Source organism: Columba livia, chromosome 18, assembly GCF_036013475.1.
Source record: "Columba livia isolate bColLiv1 breed racing homer chromosome 18, bColLiv1.pat.W.v2, whole genome shotgun sequence".
NCBI classification, from domain to species: domain Eukaryota; kingdom Metazoa; phylum Chordata; class Aves; order Columbiformes; family Columbidae; genus Columba; species Columba livia.
In genome coordinates, this window is record NC_088619.1 from 9130585 (window position 1) to 9154550 (window position 23966).

Genomic DNA, 23966 nt, shown 5'->3' on the forward strand with positions numbered 1-23966 from the left:
CGCCCCGCCGGGGGCCTTCGGAACCGCCGGCGCTCCCGGGGCGAGGGGCCGGCGCCTGCCCCGAATCGGCGGAGACCCGCCGGGCACCCTCCCCCGGCCCCGGGACGGCGCCTCAGCTGGGGCCGGCAGCGCGGCGGGGAAGCGCCGGAGCGCTGCGGGACTCCGGGGCGACGCAGGCAGCGGCGCGGGCAGCCGCGGCGGGGCCTCCCCGTGCGGCGGGGCCTCCCCGTGCGGCGGGAACGGAGCGCGGCCGCCGCCATGGAGGAGCTGGACGTGGAGCCGCCGCTGCTGGTGGTGCCGGGAGCGGACCCGTCCGCCAGGCAGCTGTGCTTCGCGTGGGGCCCCGCGGAGGCGCTGGTGTGTGAGACCCTGTTCGGCAGCAGAGGTGGGTGCCGGGCCGGGGTCGGGCCGGGCCGGGCGCTCGGGCCCGGAGAGCTGACGGGGTGTGTTGCAGGCACGGGGGAGGGAGGGCCGAGCTCCTCCCGCCTCTTCGTGGTCCGCAAGGATCAGGACATCTACATCCAGACCCTGCGGAAACTCTTCAACGAGTCACACGGGATCTTCATCGGGCTGCAGCGGAGCGAGGAGGAGCTGGCGGGGAAGTCCAGGAAAGCACAGTGAGTGGGGCACAGAACCGCAGACCGTTGAGGTTGGAAAAGGCCATTAAGATCATCGAGTCCAGCCGTTAACCCAGCACTGCCAAGTCCACCGCTAAACCATGTCCCTAAGCACCACATCTACACGTTTTACATACGTCCATGGATGGTGACTCCACCACTTCCCAGTGTCTGTTCCATTGCATGATAACCCATTCAGTGAGAGGGGGCACGGGAGGGTGGGAAACACCCAATATCACTGCTCCCTCTCTAGCTGGGCAAATGCCATTGACCCCATAAAGTCAGACTGCTTAGAGCTGCTGGGAACAGCAGCGCGGAAAAAAATGACAGTTTCAGGGTAATTTTACAAAAAAAAAAGGCTTTGATCTTTCCAGTAACCATGCTGACCAGCACCTTTGCGCATCTGTGCAGCACACGTGCAGCCTCTGCACAGCCTCGCTGACTCCCGCTACACCCACCCACGGCCTGGGAGCGTCCAGTCGGCAGAGAAACCTGTGAGGTTTCAGTGGACAGTGGGCAGGAGACTAAAACTCAAACAGCTCCCTCTGACCATGGCCTTTTTGTGTTTGGCAGATTGGTTCAAGTGAGTAAAAACTACCGATCAGTGATAAGAGCCTGTATGGAGGACATGCACCAGGCAGCTAGTAAGTTAGTTTGTTCTCTTACTGAAATAAATAAATGCTATTTGTGATTTTAAAAATACCATTTCAATTGTAAGCTATTACAGCTGTTGTAAAATAGCATGTGTAGATTTCAGACATTATCAAGACTCCATTTCCATCCTCAAGATTTCCAAGTTGGTTTGTAAATCTGGTCGGAGATTTTTTTTTTTTTATACCTTTTTATATCTTGGGTTGCAATTTTATGGGAAACTGAGTCTAAATTAACAGCTTGCTTCCTCCCTTCAAAGTGTGAGATTTTACTCTTTCCTTCTCTCCTTGCCCTGTAGCCATACCCAGGTTTGTACAATATTTATTTTAAAAAGTTACAAATAAAATTTTATATAGAAGTTAGCTTTGCCATGTATTCCTCTAGGTCTGTGCTTGACAAGTGATCAGGTATTGTCGTATGTACTTACGAGCCCAGAAAGGGCTGTGAAATAAGGTAAATATGTTGCTCTTTGACTTTCCTTATTCTTCCCTCAGTTTCAGCCCGGGACCCCGCTCTGCACAGCCAGTATAGTACTCAGGTAACCTGCAGTCGTGTCACGTAGTCACAACTAAACACGAATCGCTGGCTGGTAAATTCACCAAGGCCAACACCAGATTTAGTTCTGGCTTAGTATATTGGATGCAGTTCATAGCCGAGAATACATAGGAATAAATACTTAGCTCCATTATTTCTATAACAATAAAAAGACGCTCAATGTCTGGATTCACTGCCACTTCTTAAACACATATTCAGTGTTAGAGGTGTGATGTTTTCTTGCCGTCTGCAAGCCAGCTGTGAGCCGGTACTCACCTTTCTGAAACTTCACTTCTCAAGTGCTCAGGTTCCAACAAACCGCGTTGGAGCCTTGTAGCAAGCTCGAGATGTTCAGCACGAACTGTCAGACGCTGGGAGTGTTATGGGAAGAGCAGAGCGCTCGCAGGAGTTTTGTCCTGTTTGCTGCACTGATGGTGCTTAATTGGCCTTTCTCTCTCCCTTACTTTGCTGTCTGTAATGTTAAGTCTCAGGAGTGCAAAAAGGCTGAAAAGAACACTTTCCATCCTGTTTTGTAGTTCCCACTGATGACAGATTATCATCACATTTCACTACACAAACAGCTTGCTTGTTTTCTGAGCTGAACGTGTATAGACAGCTTGAGGTCTCTCTCTTCATTTGTATCTCTGAAATGTCCATGTCTGTAAGAGCTGATCTTAACTGACCAATTGCTATGGGCAGCAGATACCCTTGTGTGGTTAAAAAAACCCCTAACTGGAATAAATGCTAAATCTGAAGTGTGGCCCTGCTTTCTTCAGGTGTCTATTCTCTCTGCAATGGAGCTGATCTGGAACCTGTGTGAGATTCTGTTTGTTGAAGCAGCTGCAGGTGAGCAATGAACTACTCTGACGTTTAGATGGAAGGGGTTTTGTTTCCTTATTTGTTTGTTTAAAATGTATGTAGTAGCTATTGTGTCATATCCTGATATGTTTTAGAGATATGACAAGTGTCAATAAGCCTTTTAATACCTCTTCTGCCTTAGTAAATTGTCTTCATATTGAATTATGTCAAGCTATTCAATTTGCCTTCTACTTTTTCCCATCATGACAATTAAATTGTCTCTTTCACAGAAGGGTAGTGAAGAAAAGGGATGTCAAAAGTTGTTGCCTATTTGACTTTCAAGCATAAACACATCTTTAAGCATCAAGTCTGCTGATGCCAGCTAACATTTTTATGCATTCTCTGATGCAATTCCTTTAATTTCAGGATGCCATTTCTGAAGTCAGTTCGTTTACACCAGCATTTTAAAGAAGTACATAATCTTTTAAGGAAATCACATTATGCAGACAAACGTATTACTTGCAGATAGAAATACAATTAGTAACCCTCATCTAATAATTGTCAAACAAAGTTAGGAACAGGTAAAATAACAGTTTGGGAACAAACCGGGGAACTAACAGAATATCTTCTCTGTGTAAAGCTGGTCCCCTTCTGCTTCGCCTGCTTGACTGGGTTCGACTTCATGTCTGTGATGTGGACAACATGGTCCGGGAAGTTCTGAGCAGTGAAAATCCATCGAAACACGAGCTCTTCTGGAATGTGGTGAGTATCGTCACCTGTAAGATTCTTAAAAAGAATTCATGCCTGTGTGTTCTGCCTTCCTCCTCCCCACTTGACACTGGACTACATCTCAGGAACTGATACCGAGGACACGGCTTCTGTCCGCATGTGTAGATTTTAAGATAAAGCCATTCTGACAATCATCCTAGCCCTCATTCGCATCCTGATCCTTTAATTCTCCACACAAGTCAAGAATTACGCCATGCATTTGACTCAGGGGGGCCTACAGTTTAAGCATTGTAACTCCACTTGCCGAAATCGCAAGTCTAAGTTCCTCTCTGATACTCCTCCTTGCAGTCTTGCGCAGTGTGGTGCTCACACATGGGTGGTTTTTGCAGGTGGATGTCTTTGTGCTGCAAGGCCGAATGGATGAAGCACGGCACCTGCTCTCCAAGGAAGTCAGTGCCAATCCCACGTCCATGAACATGTACAAAATCTTGGATGACCTGATGAAGAAGATGCCTGTGCCCAGCGTATGTACAAAGTGGATTTCTTTCTTGCAGTTCCACTGGGAAAAGAGAACTGTCTCTGATGTGGTTCCTGCAACATCATAATTTGTTCACAATCAAAACATCTCAGTCTTAACACTTTGCAGTAATAATATTTGTGTTCGTGAATTGCCCAAAAGTCCCAACCATTTGCAGCAGGATACGTTATCTGGTTGTCTGAAACAGACACTGCTGAGAACTATTCTCTTACACAGAAAATTTTCTGAAGACTTCACCAGCAAAGTTTTCCCCTGTTTTAGTGATCTCCTCGTGGAGGAAAAATTGTGGCTGCATCACGGTAATCTCCCATAGGCTCTTCTTTGCTTTATTTAGGTGGGTAAAATAAGACACTGTAGGACAAGGAAAAACTTGATGGCAACCCTGTGTTTGGCTTTTTAGCATGAATGACTGGGAGTCCAGCCCAAATGCTCATTGTGATTTGACTTGGTGTTTCCTTTATTTTATGTGTCATCGTCTTCTCCGTTCAGCTCAGCAACACTCAGACACTGACTGAGATGGAGCTGAAGTGGCAGCACTGGCATGAAGAATGTCAGCGGTACCTACAGGATGGAACTTTTGCTTCCAATTCCCACATGGAATCCATCTGCAAGGTGTGTTTTTGCTGGGAAGGAAAGAATCTGTGGACAAGTATTGGATCCATCCTTGTGTATTTCAGAAGCCCTGTGTGGCCATAAGTAATACTCTTGCTGATCTGTTCTTTAAATCAGGAGATTTCAGCCAGTCTTCTGTACCGCGTTCCTTGTTTTGCAACAGTCTCCACAATTCTGGGCAGATTGTTTTCATGGCCAAGGCCATAAGGCTGGTTAGGAAACTGGGCTTTAGGAAGGATCTTTGTTATTTCATTTTTATTAAGTTCTCAACTTTGCAAAATGGGAGTAAAGCCCATGAGGAGTTGATGATGCAGCAGTGTACATTGCTGAATTTGCAGAATTACTCCTATGTTTTTCTCCTGTTAGATCCTGCTGGGAGATGAGGATGCCATACTGGAGAAGAAGGAACTCTTGACTACTTGGTACCACTTTCTGGTTACTCGACTCCTGTATTCCCATCCAACCGTGAAGCCAATGGAACTGCGGTTTTATGCACAGGCATGCAATGGAATTAGTTTTATATTTTCCACTGTTTCATGCAAACAAGGGTTACCCTACCTAAAGAAAACTTTGTGAGGGTTGATATCTTACAGTAACTACGTAAGATGCTTCCTAGAATTCATATGTGGACTGGGAGACTGATATAGTGGACAAATAATCATCAAACACCAACTCTCTTCAGTGTCTAATGTTACCAGTCTTGCTCCTGCAAATTGTTTTCCCAGATTCCTTATGCTAAAATAAGGAAAAATTCTTTTTTGTTGATGTGTCCAGTTTCTGTGACACATTATTTCCCATAAAATAACCTAGACGATGCTGCTAAATCTAATGTCTTCCTTTTACCATCTCACAACTGCTTTTATCATGTCTTATAATCTTATTCCACAGTCTAGTATGGACCTGTTCCTGGGAGGAGAAAGCAGCCCTGAGCCTCTAGACACAATTTTAATGGCAGCCTTTGAATTTGAGATGCATCAAGTGATCAAGGAATGCAGGTTGAGTTTTAAGGTTTTTACTTCTGTGTGCACTCACTGCAATAGTATTTGGGGTAGAGGATATGGGTACAGGCCACTCCATCACCCTTCCAAAGGATTCAGCAAGAACACGTGAAGCAGGCAGCAATTAAAAGTGTTCCATTAGGTCCGGGGCATTGCAAACAGATGTTTTACTGTAATAGAGCTTCTGTATGGATAAGAAACGCCTGTGGAAAACCTGACACATTCTTTGGCAGCAGTAGGCTTAGATTTTTCTTTCTTTTGCTTGCTTCAAATACAGCATCGCCCTGAGCAACTGGTGGTTTGTGGCTCATCTGACTGACCTCTTGGATCACTGTAAACTCCTGCAGTCTCACAATCTCTAGTGAGTATTTGCGCTGTTTATTCAAGGATGACGGAAACAGCATGTGGATTTTGGTTGGAAAGGAGCATTTTGGGCATATACAGAGGGGAAATAAAGTTGCTGCATGTGCTTCTGAAGTTACGGGCAGCCCAGATGCTCTAACAAGCAGCAGCGGTTGCTCATCTCATGCCCTTGACGTGCTATTCAGCTGTGCCTCAGTACACTGTTAGCATTTTTTAAAAATACAATTTTATCTGAAATATAATCAAGGGCCAAAATGTTTGTGATGATTGGAAATGGTGAGACACATCTAAAAAGAGTTTCCATACTTACGCATTGAATAAATTTAAGTTTGAGCAATTGATTTTTGCTATCTGAATTTCCTTCAAGTTTTAGTTTCTTAAAGCACTTCCTCTAAGTTATATTTGCTAAGTGCTGTAAATATTTGGCAGGTCTCCCCAAGGAGAAAGCTGACCTGCATGCTTAGGCCTGAGGTACAAGGCTTATTACGACAGCCCATGAGAAAACACGCTGCATAAATTAAAAGTACTTGTGAAATAAAGTCAGCAATGTTTTTCCAGTGAGGTACAACTAATAACGCCTGGTTCTTTTTTCTTTCCCCCTCAGTTTTGGTTCAAACATGCGTGAATTCCTCCTGCTGGAATATGCCTCAGGACTCTTCTCCCATCACAGGTAACAACTTTTTTTAACTCAGAGGACAGACTAACGTCAAGGCAGCCCAAGCAAATTCACGTTAATGAAGTAAAAAGGCAAAACTTACAGAAGCCACCGTTAGGATTTCAGCATCCCTGAGGGATCGTACAACCCTGGCCTGTTTCCTTTCCTGCATTACAGGCACAAGCTGGCTGTTAGAACCCAGCAAGCGTGTTGGCCAGAGCAGCATCGCTCCTGCCACTGGGGCTTTTTTTGGTACAGAGCAACTTGTGAGGTGCAGGTATTCCCAGGTTGTATAATAGGCCACTTGTGAGGTGCAGGTATTCCCAGGCTGTATAACAGGCAGCTGTTATTTGGTAGAAAGTAAAAGCCTTTTTAGGTCTGAATACCAAGTTAATCAGAGCTGTTATTAATGCAGACTCAGATTCTCTTTGTGGCTTTACTGTTGTGCCTATTTAAGATTTATTTCATTGGAATGCCTGTTGATTTTTTGCCTCTCTCAGCCTGTGGCAGCTGGGGGTAGATTACTTTGACCACTGTCCGGAATACGGCAGGGTGTATTTGGAGCTTCACATTGAGCGGATCCCCCTCAACACCGAACAGAAGGCCCTCAAAGTGCTGAGGATCTGTGAGCAGAGACAGATGCACGAACAAGGTGATCGATTCTTAAATCTCACTGTTTCGTAGCGATACAAGTGGAACTGCTGAAACTAATTCTGTGTTTTCTCCTAAGTTCGTAGCATCTGTAAAATCATGGCCATGAAAGCTCTGCGGAATAACCGCTTGGGCTCTGCCCTGTCGTGGAGCATCAGAGCTAAAGATGCGGCTTTTGCTACACTGATATCTGACCGGTGAGTGGCTGAAGCTCTGGGGTGGCGGCTGCTGCGTGGGGTGGAAGGGATGGGGGAGGCAGCAGCTCTGCCGTGGCCCAGAGAACGAGGATTATCTTTCCCTCAGACCAAGTACCTGCTTCTGGACTAGAAAACGGCATCCATGGGTACTCTCATCTGCAATACCCTGTTTCTTTTCTACACTGTTTCACTTAATGAAATCTAGAAATGAAACAGATTGGCCTTATTTCACAGTCCAATCCTTTTAGACCTTGCTTTGATACACCTTTATTTTGGCAATATCTCTGGCAACATCACTGCCCTTTCGCTTGCTCCAGTGTGGCTGTCTGATGGAACCAGGAAACTGGTTTGGGTGGAGGATAATCCCCTTCTGTGCTTCATTCAGATTATTTTTAACCAATCTGGTTCACCATACAGTCTCCAAACAAGTCAGTGGGAGCCACTTAAGCCACCATTTCTGCAAAAGAACCTCAAACCACAATTATACATAAAAAAGAGTAAAGTTTTATCGTGTCCCTGGTTTCGCATAAACTTGTCACAACATCTGACCTTGCAGGGGTGGAAAGGTTGTGACAAATTTGAAGATGCTAATGCTTAGCTTAGGCCTAGACAAAAGCTATGGCAACCGTCTTTATGCTTTTCAATCTCTAGCAACCCAGGTCATGTATTTTTCTGCTAATTGGAAATACGCAGCTACGAATTGCTTTGCATAGAGTATAATTTTGAAATGACACTCTGGGTAGGTGGCCAGGCAATTCTCTGTCCTCAGCAGTGAAAAAAGGGAGTAGGAAGACACTGCTGCTGGTTTGTGGTGCTTGGGGGTTTATTTGTTCTTTGGGGGAGTGGGAATCATATTTCCTTCAGCAGAATGGGATAGAAAACCATCACAGGAAGCGGCTCTGGAAAAAGCCGCATAGTGAAGGCTGTGACAAAAGAGATGAAAAGCTTTTAGAATAGTTTTTGTTCCTGCTGCTTATCAACCTTTTTACACAGCAGAAAAATAGAACGTTTGCGATGATCTATGAGTGTTATTTATGCATCCACGAGCCTCACCTTCCTGTGCGCCTTCCTTCGCTTACTCCTTTTAAAGAATAGATCTCAACTACCACAAAACCTAGAAGAATGAAACACACGTTACAGCAGTTCATTGGCCACTCCCAGGAAATGTCTTCTGAAACCCTTACGCCAGGTTGATTAAGATGGAACTCTGTTGTATAGTAAAGTTTTCTGGGAAGGGATCAGGAGATACAAAATAATGTGAACAGTGTTCTCCCCTCTAAGCTGTCACTGTGTTTTATTTTCCCCTAGATTCCTGAAGGACTATTGTGAAAGGGGATCCTTCTCTGACTTGGACCTCATTGATAATTTGGGACCATCCATGCTGCTCAGTGACCGGCTGACATTTCTTGGTAAGAAGCGTCTCCAGTTTTCATTCTGCTCTGTTATTTAGAACGCAGTTAACTCCATGGAATTGTCTGGATTTGTCTCTTCCTCTGTCTGGCTGCGTCCTGTTTTAGTGATGAGGGGAAGGCAAATGACAGGAGGTGATTTGGGATGCAGCCTGCTTGCATTTCCACCTGCACTCACAGTAGGGATCTGTTCTGTGCTGCTTTGAGCAGGATGGCCTCGAATTCTGGCACTCACAGGCTTCCCCTTGCTTAGTCTCTTTCCAGACTGTGTCATTACATGGAGAGACTTTGAAATATTAACTAACACAGTCTGGAAGACCTTTGGGGGCTTCTTTAAATTAATAACCCACTGGTTTAAATTATTTTGACAACGTGATAATATTACTAACTTCATAAAGTTCTCCAAAATGCCAGCATCTTTGTTTGGTTCCATGTGCCAATTCAAGCTCACTCAAACAAAAGATCCCTGACCCTGGCACCAGAGCGATGGTGCCAAGCGGCAGTGGAGGCCTCCAGCTCGTTCCCTTTCCACACCACAGCTTCCTTCTGGCTGGCGGGAGCGTGCGCTGTGCTCACCTGCCCGCAGCTGCTCTGTGCCCTTTGATTAACGGACCAAGACAAAATGGAGCTAAAATGTGCCTGTGGCAGTTCCCGAGCCCAGTTACTGGGGCCGAAATCTAAGAGGAATTCGGAATAGCAGTAGCAGTTAGACTGACTCCCTTCTGGCTGACAGCAGCATTACGGGGAGGGTTTATCCCGAGTTTGATCTGTTCCCATTTGAGCCAAGCTTGCAAAACTGGAACTATTTCCTTCATTTAAACCTTATCCTAAATTAAGCCTAGAAGCTGACTGTGACTTACCCAATTGGGAATCCCTCAGATCCCTGTACACCCAGCGTCACCCTTGCATCAGCCTCAAAGATCTGTATTTTAATTGCGTAATTGTGTTTATAAACTGCATTTATAGAGAAATTAACCTCCCTTTCTGCTTTTTATAAAAAAATCCCGAAGGGCCTCAAAATGTTTCTGCTTCTTTTTTCCTTTTGAGGTTTTAAAAACATCAGGTGTACTTTTGCTGGACAATTTTCACATCTCTATCTTGAGCTCAAGCATTAGGCAAAGGTGAATCTGAATGGGACTCATTACTTCCAGTATTTTGACAGTTTAGTGGATACAAACAAAGCCACAAGAAATCACTTTAATCCTCAGCCAGTTCTCATGTGCTGGATATCGACCAAACTAATTCTTAGCAAAAGCAGAACTTTCCACATTAACAAAGATCTCAGTTTCCATTTAAGCAATCAGGAGACAATGAAGCCTTTCAGACCTCCTGATACTCTGCCATATCGAAAAGAACATTCATCCCCTCCCATTCCCACTTTTTGCAGACACCACCAGTCTCTTTAAGCCGCTCGTGCTGTTGCTCACGCTGCAAAAACACAGCGCACCAGACAGTATCCGCTAGCGAACAGGCTGGTTCAAACAGAAACCTTACAAAAAACAGTAGCAGGTTTTTGCCTGCATTTTCAGCACTTTAACCTTTCATCATGCCCAAGATTCCCGTTTCCCCAGACTCAGCTCCTTTGGAGCCTCCTTTCAGTTGGGGCGAGTTCAAGCACAGGCTTCACGGGAGCAAAGGGACCTCCCGCCATCCTGTCCCCCAGGTCTGACAGGCACTGACGCCTTTTACCCTTCACCAACACCTGTGTGCAGGGAAGTACCGAGAGTTCCACCGGCTGTACGGGGAGAAGCGGTTCTCGGAAGCTGCCCGCTTGCTTCTGATGCTGATGACGGCTCGCATCGCTCCCCGCTCCTTCTGGATGACGCTGCTGACAGACGCCCTTCCCCTGCTGGAGCAGAAAGAGGTGAGCAGCCGGTGACACGCGACAAAGCCCCCCGCACCCTTCCCTTTCCTCCTGACAAGGTATCTGGAAGTGGTGACCCCCCGTTTGCACCTCCAGGCTAAGACTTGCACTGCCAGTGCAGAAGAACTGTTCACGGCAGTTCTGGAACGGCACAGCCACCCAAATGTCCTGTCTGTGGGCGCACACAGGACCCAGGAGAGGACAATCAACTCTAAACTTGGTTTCCTGGAATACATGTGTGCTGATTATTTAAACGCACGCTGAATCCAGTTCCTTCTGGTACTTGAAGATTTTTCTAGCGTGCGTCCTTCTAAACTCAGTTGTTTGCTTTAAAGATCCATCAAGAACGCAGCAGTTTAGTATTAATAATGACAGACCCATGTGCTCTGAGCTCACAGCTGACCCCGCTTTGCGCAGGAGGTGGCACTAGAGACCTCCCAAAATCACTTCCAGCCTGAATGATCCTCTGATCCCGGGATGTAAAGGGTCAGAGTGGATCAGTGGGAGTGTGAAAGCATTCTCTGCCTCTCAGTTATCTTCTCAGACTCTGTGATGTCCTTAAACTTGATCGTTTTCAATAAATACTTTCATTTCCACAGGTGATATTTTCAGCAGAGCAGACTTACGAGTTGATGCGATGCCTGGAAGACCTGACCGCAGGGAAGTCGGATAAGCAGAAATTCCAGGTAGCTCCTGTTTTGAGGACAGCAGGATAATGAACTGGTGGGGCTGTGTGGAGGGGCAGGGAAAGCAAGCTCTAAATTTATATTCTGGGGTGGTGGGGTCAGAAAAGAGGGAGAGCCCGAGCTACTGAGGCTTTTTGGAGGCCAAATGGGGCATCATCCAGGGATATTCCAGTGTACGCAAACCCAGCAGAAGAGAACTCCTCACTCCTCCTCACTGTCTGTCTGACTGGGACTGGACTGTGATGCTTTTCCAAGACAAATAATTGCAAGTTCCTTGGGCAATGAAAAGCTGAGGAGCTGCCATCGAACAGCTCCAGCTCTGAAGCGTTCGAGGCGCAGAACAGGGAGCCATTTCTCCACATGCAAACCTCCGCAGCTGCCAAAAGAAGAAAAGGCTTGGCAGTGCAGTCTTGCGTTGAGCTAAAAAGTAGGAAATGTAGCTTTTCCTCTTCTCAGGAGGTCCCTGTACAGGTAAATACACAGGTGCGCTCCGTCCTAACGACCTGCATCCTCGCTTCCCAAACCCAGAGAGAGACCCTGCTGCCAGGCGTTGTGTGTGCAGCAGCCTGACCCAAACTCTGCTCGCTTCCAGGAGGATGATGTCGAGACGATGAAAGTGGAGATGCTGAGACTGGCTCTTGCACGAAATCTCGCACGAGTCATCATCAAAGAAGGCACATTGGAAGGATCTTGAAGATGGCAGGATGTGACTTTACTCTTCCTCTGTGGCTCACTGTACATAAACCTGCCTGCTTTTTTTTGAATAAATGTCTTCTTTTGCTTATTGCTTGGGGAATTGTTCTTGTCTTCCATAAATGTAACTTTAAAAAAATGTAAATATAACTTTTAAGAAGGAGCTGCATAAAAACGTTAAGGTTGCTTGTTCCAACATGGTCTGGCAGCCCCCTCCCTGGTCATGTAAACCTCATTACCAATGGCAGCAGTACCGTGGCTTTTTCAGTTGCTTTGGCTCTAATACCCAGAACTGAAATTAAGCCCAGCTTTAAACCACTGTGGTTTTAGAAAAGAGCAACTTCTCCATTTCTGCTTAGTTTGGATGGTGTACAGACGATGGGTTGAGTTTGAGGGCCATCCACAGCGCAAAGTAGGGAAAACGATTTATTGAACATGCAGCAGAACAAATGCATTTGAGATGTATATACAGTTATGGCTGTTCGGTATGAAGCAGGAACCTCACCCTACAGACAAGGAACATTCATAGTTTAATTTCCGAAGCTTTTAACAACGTTTTCCACGCAGCAAGACTACAGCACCTCTCCGTTTGGCTGCCGTTAACACTGAGAACAAAGCCGTCCTGCAGAAAGCACGCGTGCTCTTCTGCCTTCCTCAAAGTCACAGCGAGATTCACACGTAGGCATCTAAAGCAGCGAAACCCCTTCCTCAGGACACGCTGCCGTGACCCAACACCGTCCCCACGCCTGCTGCGTCTAAAGGGCCGGCAAGAACACATCTGAGGCAGAAAGAACTCTCTCTGTGTCCCCTATCCTAGTCCATCGAGTTAAAACCACTTTCTTTAAGGATCCAAACAACTTACCCATCCCTCTCACCTGCCTTCTACATCGGGCAGCTGACCCGGCCGGGCTGTTCATGAGCTTCAGGTCAAGTGTTTACAGCAAGTTCCTTGGCCAAGCTTCAGGTCTTCTACAACCGCGGGACCTCAGGCCTTGCAATCCACCCAATTTTTCACCTCTCGTGATTTTTTACTTCGCAACACAGTAAATTCAGCTACAAATAACTCCAAGCTGCATTTGCGGTAATGGGTTTTACAGCCGCCATTAATTCCAGCAGCACGTTCTCTGGAGTTTCCCTACGACAGGCAGGGTCTGCTCTGTACGGATTTTCTCAGTGCTTTAGCAGCTGCTCCCACTCACAGTGTGGTAAGAGCTGCTGCTTGACAGCACTGTTAGAAAAGCTGAGCTTAGTGCCCAAAGTCCCGCTCTGTGCTTTTGTCAAAGGATGTTAAAAACCCCACGTTCATTTAAAATAGCCTGTCTCAAAGCTAGCTGAGGCACTGCTTGAGATGGGGAATGGGGAGGGAGAAGGAAGGGGCTGCTGGAATCAAGTTTTGGTGATTTAAACGTAAGTTTCTGTGCGACGGCAGCCGGAGGGCTCAGCGCAGAACTGCCCTCCCGCTTGTGGAGACGGACACGCTGAGCCACTGAACAGAGGGCACAAGTAAACAGCACTAAACCCAGCACGTGCGTTGTCACAGCCCAGCGCAGCTTCTTCCCTTTCCCTGTCCGCTTGTTTCTAGTTAGACATCCTACAGCTCTATTATTTACATCTTGGATGTCATCATCTCAATAAAACACGGTATTCAACTATAACAATACTGCCTGTGTGAGGGGACCTGAGGGTCATCACTCCTTATCCCTGGATTCGGTCACTGGACCCGATTGGTGATTGTAAAGACGTCTCTGCGCTCTGGCTGCTGTCCTCCACCAACACTGACCGCTCCTTCCCAGCCCTGCTCACCTCCTCCCCACGCATTTCCTCTTTTCCCCACACTATCGAATGCAATGAAGGCAGAAAAATAACCAGTGTAACCATTTGCATACAAAACTCAGCCCCAGGTGCCCCAAACGGATAAAACACGGAGACAGCGAGCAGCATCAAATAAATAAACCAACTAAAGATACAGCAGTGTCGCACAGCACAGAGTGAGGGGCTGCTCACGTTGGCCATTGGGAGGGGAAGGGCTGGAGCTAAGTGCCATCTCAGTGTAAAAAAACCACAAGCGTTCCCTCGTTATTGCTCAACATGCTTAGCGGGTCCGTCTGGCGCTGGGGAGGGACGCTGCAGGGAGGGCTCTGCGCTGAGGGAGCTCATGGCAGCATCATCGCCCCCCCAGCCTGTCGGCATCTCTGGACAGCAGCGCAGGAACAAGGCAACTAAACCCCCTCCTGCTGACAGGTCTCCCCTCAAAATATAATAACTTCAAGTTTAATAGAGTGGAAGATAGAACCAGATTCACCCGAAGGTCAAGATAAAAGCAGCCAGCGCTGCCTGTGACCGGCTGCCACGCAGTTCACGCTTGGCATAAATGTCCCAGGACCCCTTCGACGTGGGGAAAACATTCTGGACTAAAGCTACAAGCGGAGTGGTCAGGACATGTAAACAAAGCTGAACGTCACCGGTGGATAGCACGTGTGTCCCTCCCCACGTCACATTCATTCCAGTCCCGTGGGATCCTCCCCTGGTCCTGTCACAGTCTCTAGCACTGTCCCAAGGTCATAGATGCCCCCACTGCTCTACCGGGGGGAACTGATCCACTTCGCCAACCTCTGTGCTGGGCTGGTCTCCCAGGGTGAAGGTCAGTCTGTACCGCAGCCTCACCTTCTCCTGCAGGAAAGACAAAACCCAAGGGCAACGTGAGAGCAGCTCCTGAACACACCACTTCACTGTGACAGCTCTGCAGAGAGCACAAGGCTCCTGTTGCACACAACCTTGGACACCTTTCCCTTGCTAAGCTCAGCTATTTAGCAAATCTGAGTTATTTACCTTACAGTTTTTATACCACAAAAGCTTTACTGCTTAGCAGGGAAAAGCAGGGATAACCTGTGACAACCGCTTGTACATACATGGCCAGCACCCACCGCTCAGCTGCTCTCGGGTGAGCCTGAAGAACGCTGCTGGAATAGTTCAACATGTTCAGAATTAAACCCCTCATCATGGGAAGGAAGATAAAGCAGTTCCTGCTCTGCAAAATTCCTCGTAAAAGAGGCAGGAGCTGGGACCCATCCTTCGGTGAGGGATCGCCATGTACCTCGCAAAGTTTTTCAAGAATCCAGCAAAGCCCTCTGACATTCATCCTTCTGGATCTCAAACCTTTCAGCTGACACTTTACGGACCCTTTTGCTGTAATTCTCAAGAAGTGACATGTAGATTTGCCAAATAATTAGAAACTACTTCAGCTTTGAGGTTTACAGAGCAGGCTACTTAAATGAGTACATACAGCAAGAAAAAACAGCTACTCAGAAAATAAAGAGTTAACCACGTTGTTTCACTGGTCACAGGTACATCCTCAAAGAGTAACAGAACAGACACGATCTGACTGTTGGTTCAGGTGTGTCAGGCTACAGCCTCGACACAGCAATAGTATTTCTACAGCAGCAGCTACTTTGACATCCACCTAATGATCAGCAAAGCCAGGCTCTTCCAGCGCACAAGGGAGTCAGACAAGCGCCTGACACAGCTCTGAGCGCCACCCTTTAAGCTGAGCCTTAGCTGACCGCTGCCCCTTTGCTGAAGGAAACACACAGGTCCTGCTCAAACTGTTCCTTGCTGATAAAAGTCTGTTGGGGAAGAGACCGTGCGCAGCCTCCCTCTGGCCCTGAACTGAAAATGGAGTGCAGCAACCAGCTCTGGAGGGCAAATAAGCAATGAACAGCTGCACCTGCTCAAATGTTTGGTCCACCTGCCCTGGAGAATTCAGTTTACATCAAATCTGCCTGACCAGGACACGATAAATCCCGCTGTCCCTCTCACCTTGGTAGGATTTGCCAGAAGCATGACCTGGGTGATGGCGGCGGGCGGCTGGATGGGACTGAACGGGGACAGCTCTGTGCCAGAGGGTGGTTGTAACTTCACTTTCATGGACTGGGAATGAAAAAGAAAGAACCTCAGGGATTATCTCCTGCTTTGAGGACAACAAAAGATGCACACACAGACTAGGGAGATAACAGTACACGTCCAGGCTGAAGAGAACCAGCCCACATGTAAGGATGAGGAAACGAGCCAGCCCAGCTTGTGCACCATGACAGGAACAAGTACAAGCACTGCTCAGGTGAACCCCAACAGCACCTTCACACCCAAGTGCCCATGCCAGAGGTTTTCATGTGAGCACCCTCACGATGGCAGGCAGATCATAGCTGAGATTGAGCCAGTTTTCAAAACACAAACTGGTCATCCAAAATTATCTAGGTGTGCTAAGACCAGAATGGAACGTATTTTTCAGATTTAGGATGTCTTTTAGAAATTCTGATTCCCAAAGGCCTCAAGGGTGGCTCTGTCCACGTGACAATCCTGTCATTGTGCTACCTGAGCCACCTTCACGAACAGACACAGCTGCATTGATCTTAGTAAGAAAAATAGAACATTAACTCCCCGAACACATGGTTTCACGTCGCCGTGGGTCCGCGCCACGCACCCCTACCTTGGGCACAGCAGCCTGCAGCATGATGTTCTTCACGGGAAGCGGCGCCGTGTTCAGCATCGAGACCACCACGACCAGCACGTCCGAGCGCCCCGGCGGGCACTCCCTGGCGAAGTGCAGGAGGATCCGGAAGCCGTTCTTGTCATAGGCTGTCACCGGGAGGGCACTGCCTGCCGCAGAGAAGCAGAGAGGGACGCAGGTTTAGGCTGCAGAAGATGATCTGTAGCAGCATCGGGCAATCCGACTGTTCAGCTGGGACATCTCATCCTTTCTCTCTACTTCATAAGCTTTGTCAAGGAGCTTTGCTTTTAAAAAACATTCAGAGAAAGGTGGAAAAGCCTGAGATACTTACTGGGTTTAATGGATTCCAAGGGAACATGGACATTGGCCAAAGAAATGTCAGGTGCTTTCATGGGGCTGCCTTGCTGCTGGAACGATGCCGGCTGGATCAGAGGACTCCCGGAGCCAGCACTGCAGCTGCTGGGGAAAGGAACAGGAGGGGCTCCGGGGGCAGCGGCCGGCAGCCCTGCAGCTGCCAGTAACGGGGCAGAGCTGACGGAGGTCGGCAAAGCAGCCCCAGGGAACACCGAGGGTGTCCCCAGGCCTTGGGCAGCAGTCCTGGAAGAGAGAGACAGAAAAACATGGAAAGTTGAGCTGGAAGCGAAGCAGGTGTTTCACCACAAACCCAGAGGTAACAGCGGATCGCCAGGACAAAGCAGCGGCCTGGAGCCAGGTGGGAGCCCCGACTCAGCGTGGTCTCGTGTAAGCCGAGCTACAGGGGATGAGCTGGTGGGAGGATCAGCCTTCCAAGCCCAAGTCAAGAAGAAATCAGAGTCCCACCTTGGCAGAGGTGGGCAAGGCTAAGATGGGCAAAGGCCCCTGTACCTTCACAGCCTGTTCAGCTTTACACCGCACGTTCACAGTGCAGCTGTCGTACTTTACTTCGCAGCGCCTGCCTTTCCCTACCCAGCAGTGCCCGCCTTTCCCTCCTGGAGGTGGGACCCTCGTGTTAGTTTGTAAACTGAAACTCTCTGAGAAGAAAAGTCACACATTTCCACCAAAACAGAAAGTGTATGCCTGCCTCTGAGCCCGACACTACAGCAAGCTTGGCTTTCTATCTGCAGAGACAAAGTAAAGTCCAGGACTTTCAGTTACCCTTTGGCCTCTTCAAGGAGTTGTCCCAATGCATCCATCTTATGCGACATGTTGCTCCCCACAGATGAGCTGAAGTATCCAGGAGCAGCTGGAATAGTCTTAGGAGGCCCCGCGGGGGCAGCTGGGCCAGCAGAGAATACAAACGGTGCTGAGTTTGGTGCTGGGATGCTGGGAGCAGCCTGAGAGGCTGGGAAAGCAGAGGGCAGCGTCGCTGACGTCCCACATGTGGTCTGTGATGTGTGATGGAGAAGAGGGTTTCCTACAGGGTTGCAAGCAACAGTCACCATCTTCGGGTTAAAGAAATCCAGGTCCAACTGATCGTTCTGAAAGAGAGGACAAGGAGATGCTGTTGCTCACTGCTACCCCTGTTGCAGAGGTGGCACTGTTACAGAGGGAGAGAGATTTACCGCAAAAACAGGTGCTGGGAGGCAAGCAGCAAAGTCTGGCCTATGTCAGGGCTACATCTGATCTGTAATTTAAGCAAAGGAAGCGCTAACATCACGGGGGGCAGACGGGAAACTGAGAAAGCCAGGGTCAGGGCTGTCTCCTCTGTTCAGACGCAGCTATACCAGATCTTAGGGCTAAACCAGATTCCCCCTCAGGAACAGAAGCCTCTCTGCCTAAATACGTGATCACACCTTTTCCAAGGTGACAGAGCTTGTCCCAAGACCTCTCACAAGGACGGTCCCTCCCTCCCCTTCCCCTCAGACCCTCCTTTGTACCTCAAACATGCTCCACTGGTTGTTGTCTGATGTGTCCTTCACTGCTGCAGGGGCTGGGTCATTCAGACCTGAAAAGAACAGCAAGTAGGTGAGTGGAGCAGACAACGAGTCAGTGTCATCCCTTGGCAGCTGTGTTGGTACCATCAAACTACTTGATTCAGCATTGCCAGAGCCCAAGAACCTGATGAAAGACTGAAATGGGCTGCAAATCTATGCTGAGGAAAAGAGATGGACAAGACCAGGAAGGGACAGACGCCCTTGCACACAGCTAGTCTACCCTTCCTGATTTACAGTGTCTTCTGCTGTTCATGTCTGGGCTCCACAGACAGGATTTCTGCAGCTTCCCATACGCAACGCCTCAAAGGCACTTTGCTCTTTAGCACGGCTGCAAAATTTGGGGTGAAATCTCTACCAAACTGCAGCCTGCACATCCAAGCACCCACAAAGATCAGACTGCACTTAAACTCAAGTGTTACTTCACTTGGAGCCTGCTCTGAGAAGATCAGAGTTTTTCATACTGGCTCACTGACCAGGTCTTATATTCAGAATGACGCAAGGGAGCGTCCCCTGGACTTCTCTAGCAACCAAAGGCACCTGATGCTCCTTTTAGGCACGCCACACGCGCAGCCAGCCCTCACGCTGAAGGCAGAAAGCCGTCTTTGTTAGGCGCGGATTGAGCAGCCCTTTCCTGGGCCCCTAAGTCCTACCTAAGCACAGGAGCTCCTCATCCAGCAAGGAGAGGGAGCTGGCCGCGCTGCTCTGCTGAGCGGGCGCAGGTTCCCCGTGGCCGGAGGAGCCACCGCGCAGCTGCACCAGCGCCTGCGGGGGCGGCGGGAGGATGGGGATTTCGGCTGGGGCCAGCGAGGGGGCTGGCGGCAGGGCGGCGGGGGGCGCCGGAGGTGGCGGGGTGCTGGTGACGTCCAGTCCAGCGAGGTCGATGAGGGCGTTGAGATTATTTGTGGAGTGACTCCCTGCAGCGGACAGGAGAAGAGCACTACTAGGAGAGAAGGCAAAAGGCTCAGAGCAAACCCAACGTACAGAAGAAATTATCAGAGATGGTTTAGATAACACAGATCCTCATTTAATCGCAGCTTATGGCTCTGTATAAGAAAGCTCACATGCTTCCCACCCAACCAAGTGCTGTCCATGGGCTACTCAAATCAATCCAGATACTTTAGAAATTTCTACCTGAAAAGCAACGTGCTCCACCCACTGCTCTTTCCCCAGTGCTTCTTGTAGCATAATTCAATAGTTTTTTCTCAACCTTTTTAGCTCAGAGGAGGCTTTGGGAGATCCTACAGAACCACAATAAGCAAAGGCTACCAGAGAGCTGAGGAAAATTCATACTGTCTAGATCAAGAATTCCCTTCATATTTAGGACAGTCTTGTCTCAATAAGATGTTGTCACTATGCATTCCCCTGCTGCTCTCCACGCAGAAAGGTGTGATTCCCGAATGGTAATTCTGGCACAACACACGTGTCCAGAGCTTTTGGTGGTGAAGCTGAAGTGTCAAGTGCACAACTGGCCTCAAATCACAAATGGAATTGCTGGCAACGCCGGGATCCCTGGCCCAACTCCCACTCTCCTGCTATTGTCCTTTTGATAAAATCACCTTCTTCTTACATGTCACCATTAAGAAACAGGACAAATGTGGAGAGGAAAATGTATGAGAACTTCAGCCACACAAACTTGTTCAGATGCAGGTTTGCTACTGATGGTATCAAAGGTTTCAATAATATGGAACAAGCAATGGAAAATGCAAAGCTGCAGCACTGCTGCTCATGTCCAGAATTGTTTATGAACTGCTTAGGAGCTGTCCTGTCCCCATCTGGTTCACAAACTGTTGGCCACAAGAACCAATGAATAGCCTATTTCACCACAATTAAAAGGAAACCCTGTCCAAAAGACTTAGAATTGCAGGATTTAAAATTAACAGGAACTCACCTTCCACTACCGACATCCCAGGGAGATCCACTTCACCATTGATCGCTTGCCCCTCTATTATTTTTTTATAGGAATTTATCACACGGGATAAATTGTCACTGGCCTGCAGAATATCCCCTACATGCAAGAGAGACAAAAACGACCTCCAAGACTTGAATCACTTTGCTCGCACTAATGCTGAGAGTACTCAGTTATCAACTAAATCACCACCAAGAAAAAAAAACCACACAATAATTTGGCTACGAGCTCCATTACTTTCTGTCTTTGCCCCGTTTGAGCAATCCCAGCTTTCCCAGGTCCGAGCACATTACGGTAACAATGTCAAAGTGAGGCCAAGGTTTTGTTCCCCACAGCAGCTCCTTTCCCTTTCCGAAGCAGCAGCTGCCCCCATTATCACCCCCTGCCTCCCTAACCACCAGCTCTACTGTCACCTCCTTGCCTGAATTTAAACGATAAGCATAAAGAGGCAAAGATCTTGTCTTGTATCTGCTTGCTCAAAGTGCACCCAGTGCAGCCGCCCCCTTGCTGAACCCTCGCAGTGTCACTGCTCACAAAAGCCATTAAAAAAGAAGCAGCGTAGCTTCATTTACCCAAACTGCTGTCGTTATCCTCTGTCTCACTGGCCAGCTTGAATAATGTCCGTCTTTTGGTTTCACACCTTTCACAGAGCTCCTAGGAAGGCAGATTAGGACAAAGGGTTTAATCAGCCAGGAGCCCGAGGAAGAGCAGAATTGTGCTTCAATGATTACGCTTCTGTTGTGCTGCAACCGCTACTCAGAGTCTGCGACCACACAGGAGAACAGGGGCAAGAAGAAAATGTTTCACACAAACGAACCAGTTTCTTGATCTTCCAAGCATCCATTTCAGGAGTTTGCTGCTAAACACAAGTAGGTTTAACTTTTCTAATTGGATAAGGTGTAATTCTTCAAGGCCTATCCAACCATCCCTGTTGCCTATATTGATCTTACTTTATTGATGTTCTCCCAACCTTTAACACAAGCTGAAACTCTTTCTTTGAAGGGGAGGGCGTATTTTCTGCCCCATTCAGCCTTTAATTTATCCATCCACAGTGCAGTGAGGGACAGTTATTATCTGCAATCAGTGCGTCCTAATAGGAGCAAGAATTACAAACTGCAGTCTTGATTCTGCCACGCTGCAGTTTGGAGAAGCGCTGCACCTCAGCTCCAGCACATGCAAAACCGAGCTACTACCCACTGTCCTTGTAATTATCTATTCCTCAGGTGAAAGGTGTTAAAACCACCGTTATTTTCTTGCCGCTGCTCTCCATTTTACTGCACTGTTTGTAATTCCCTGCAAAACTCAAGTCTGAAAGGACCGAGGGGGAAGAAGGAGCAGCTCAGACCCACCTTCATGAGCTCCCTGTCGGCCTCTGACGAGTCCTCTTTGCTGTAATGAACCAACATCTCGTTCAGCAGCTTCACGTTGTTGTTTACTTCCTCCAGCGTGTGCATGCGTTTGGTCACTTTTTGAATCCGAGCCTCATCCTTCAGGGCGTAAAACACAGACAAGGAAAGTGAGTTTTCCTGTAAAGGTCCCCAGTGTCACACCAGCAGGTGTGATCTGTAAAGCATATCAAGCAATGTCTATTTAAGGTTAAGCTAGGGGGAAAAATAAAGTCCCTGTTGATGTGAAGCTTTGCTTATTTGTCTTTTCACCACCATTGTGAAATGTCAGAAACCCCCACATTTCCAAAGAGTCTCATTAAATAGATTTTAATGTATAATTATACCACTAAAAAGACAAGCATTCAAAACAGCATGTTCCCAAAAGTTCCTTTTTGACCTTTTCACAAGACTTTTTTTTTGGTCACTTGATGACCTTTTATAAAAGGTGTGTTTGAAACAAAACATTTACTAGGAACCACAAGCCCTCTCTGGGAGAAAATGTCTGATTGGAGAGTCCAGCTAAAGATGTAGAGAGTCTGCCCTGGGGACAAGAGAAGCTTGAATGGAAACATTTCAGTAACCTATATATCCTCTCCGGTCTAGAAACTATCCTTTTTCTTGCGTTTGTTTTGGCCAGAAACACTAGGAGTCATTTCCTGGACTCCAGGGGCGGATGCATCCCAGCCCTATAAACAGGAACCGCAGACACGTTTGTGATACAAACATCTCCCAGCCGCGAGCTGGAGTCAAAATTTCAACACATTCCTGTCACACAGAGCCCTACCCAGCCATCAGATGTCCCCCTTCTATGCTGGTAACCATGGGGACGAGATGCAAGTTAGAGATGCCGTGTGTTCACAATCAGTCTCATTCAGTCCCCACAACTTAACCAAGGAATGTACTAATGTACTCAAACACCCACGTGCTGCCATTCACGTGATCCCAAGGCTCTCCGTCATTTTGGAGTCAAATTGGCTGAGCTGTACGAAGCAGACCCGAGCCCACAGGAACTTCTTACCTCTTTTACCATGGATTTTATAAGCTTGTTTGCCTCTTGTAAATCATCCGGGTTTTTGCTTTTCAGCAGTTTGGCCAGAAGCTGTAAGACGAGAAGAGGATATTCAGGAAATGAATGAAGACCCTTTGGCAAAGGGAAGCAGCGAGAGGAATCTAAGTGAACAATTGAGATCCAGCCCACTACTACAAACCTTACACTGCTGTTGTAGTTACAGCGACTCCAGGAGGAGTCACTTATGGTTTATTATTTTATGTGAGTTGCTGCATTCTTGCTTCTACACAGGGCATATCAATGAAATCTCAGAGACTTCTGACACTAGATAATTATTTCTATAAATAGTTTTTGGCCTTGTGTGTGAAACATTCTGTGCCTTCTAGTTCTAGAGCAGGATGACGCTTTAACCAGGAATACTCTCATGGTAACACAGACAAAGCCTTAGTTGTAACTTTAGGTTAGGTAGGTGGGCAAAGCAGTCGTATTCAAACCAATGAGCCCTGTGAAAGTACACACCACGTCCCCCAAAATAAAAGCTGAATTAATAAGCTTTCCTCCCGTTTTACATGTGCATTAAGTAATCACTTTTCATTAATGATTATGATACAAGTCTTCGCTGTACCTTGGATTTCTCCTCATCATCAAACACAGGATTTTTGGGACGAGGCGGTGGAGAAGGAATCAGGGTTCTGTCCGCAGGAATCACAGGATCAAACATAACGATCCCTGAAAGCAGAAAGGGAACCCACAGCGGTTTGCACCCGCAGCCACGCCAGGCAGCGCACCCAGTTATTCTCGGGCTGCGATCAAAGCGAACACGCAGCCCATCTGTCCCGTGACACCTGCACACTGCTCTGATAACAACGGGGATGAAGATCACCGGGCACGCTAGCTGGAAAACTAAACAGTTTTATTTGGTAAAGGCCAAAACCCCAGCAACTGTGTTGCCATGTCCATACTGCTCCTCTGATAGCTTGGTATAACCAACAGCTCCGTGCTATTTGTCTTTCCCCCTTTCAGCTGTTGAACCACTAAGTGAAGCTAGATGACCCAGTTTTGTGCAAACTCCAGGGCACGACATTTGCTTGTGTAAATGAGGGGAGCAGGAACGCAGGCAGCAGCGCAAAACGGGGTCATGAGCAGACTCCCAACCAGTGGGGAAAGCGCCGAGCTTCCCGCTTGTTCTGCTGTCAAACCCCTGGATTTGTGCTCTACTTCAAGAGCTTTCCTGGAACCCGTTTTTCTTGT

The 23966-nt window shown here is 47.8% G+C and overlaps 2 protein-coding genes across 7 annotated transcripts in view; one reads left to right on the top strand and one right to left on the bottom strand.

The window, feature by feature from the left end:
* NUP85 (nucleoporin 85) lies at window positions 1-12086 on the top strand. 4 transcript variants are annotated; one of them, XM_065034064.1, is made up of 18 exons: window positions 5-385; window positions 455-617; window positions 1191-1261; window positions 1763-1806; window positions 2579-2648; window positions 3241-3362; window positions 3719-3853; window positions 4357-4479; window positions 4846-4977; window positions 5368-5474; window positions 5755-5838; window positions 6445-6510; window positions 6996-7147; window positions 7226-7343; window positions 8652-8752; window positions 10465-10616; window positions 11216-11302; window positions 11831-12086. In XM_065034064.1, the coding sequence occupies exons 1-18, from the start codon at window positions 259-261 to the stop codon at window positions 11870-11872; spliced, it is 1896 nt and encodes a 631-aa protein (XP_064890136.1). In that variant the 5' UTR covers window positions 5-258; the 3' UTR covers window positions 11873-12086. The 4 variants fall into 4 exon arrangements, with proteins under 4 accessions (XP_064890135.1, XP_064890133.1, XP_064890136.1 ...); XM_013367179.3 differs by having other exon boundaries at window positions 7-385; window positions 11895-12086; XM_065034063.1 differs by having other exon boundaries at window positions 1-617.
* The window catches only part of GGA3 (golgi associated, gamma adaptin ear containing, ARF binding protein 3), a 21653-nt gene continuing 8150 nt past the window's right edge, over window positions 10464-23966 (bottom strand). For all 3 annotated transcript variants that reach the window (XM_065034059.1, XM_065034060.1, XM_021288482.2), the window contains 12 exons: window positions 23341-23444; window positions 22725-22805; window positions 21668-21805; window positions 20891-20972; window positions 20301-20417; window positions 19063-19326; window positions 18356-18423; window positions 17634-17956; window positions 16831-17096; window positions 16479-16648; window positions 15812-15922; window positions 10464-14665 (listed from right to left, as the gene is read on the bottom strand). In XM_065034059.1, coding sequence (XP_064890131.1) covers window positions 14555-14665; window positions 15812-15922; window positions 16479-16648; window positions 16831-17096; window positions 17634-17956; window positions 18356-18423; window positions 19063-19326; window positions 20301-20417; window positions 20891-20972; window positions 21668-21805; window positions 22725-22805; window positions 23341-23444 — 1835 coding nt within the window. In that variant the 3' untranslated portion in view covers window positions 10464-14554. The remainder of the gene's footprint in view (window positions 14666-15811; window positions 15923-16478; window positions 16649-16830; window positions 17097-17633; window positions 17957-18355; window positions 18424-19062; window positions 19327-20300; window positions 20418-20890; window positions 20973-21667; window positions 21806-22724; window positions 22806-23340; window positions 23445-23966) is intronic.

What these genes read in the sequence shown, in the direction of transcription:
- NUP85 (XM_065034061.1), top strand. Translation starts at nt 259, where the DNA reads ATGGAGGAGCTGGACGTGGAGCCGCCGCTGCTGGTGGTGCCGGGAGCG. An exon ending in AGAAGATGCCTGTGCCCAGC is followed by an intron (nt 3,854 to 4,356) that starts GTATGTACAAAG and finishes TTCTCCGTTCAG; the next exon opens with CTCAGCAACACTCAGACACT. An exon ending in GCTACACTGATATCTGACCG is followed by an intron (nt 7,344 to 8,651) that starts GTGAGTGGCTGA and finishes ATTTTCCCCTAG; the next exon opens with ATTCCTGAAGGACTATTGTG.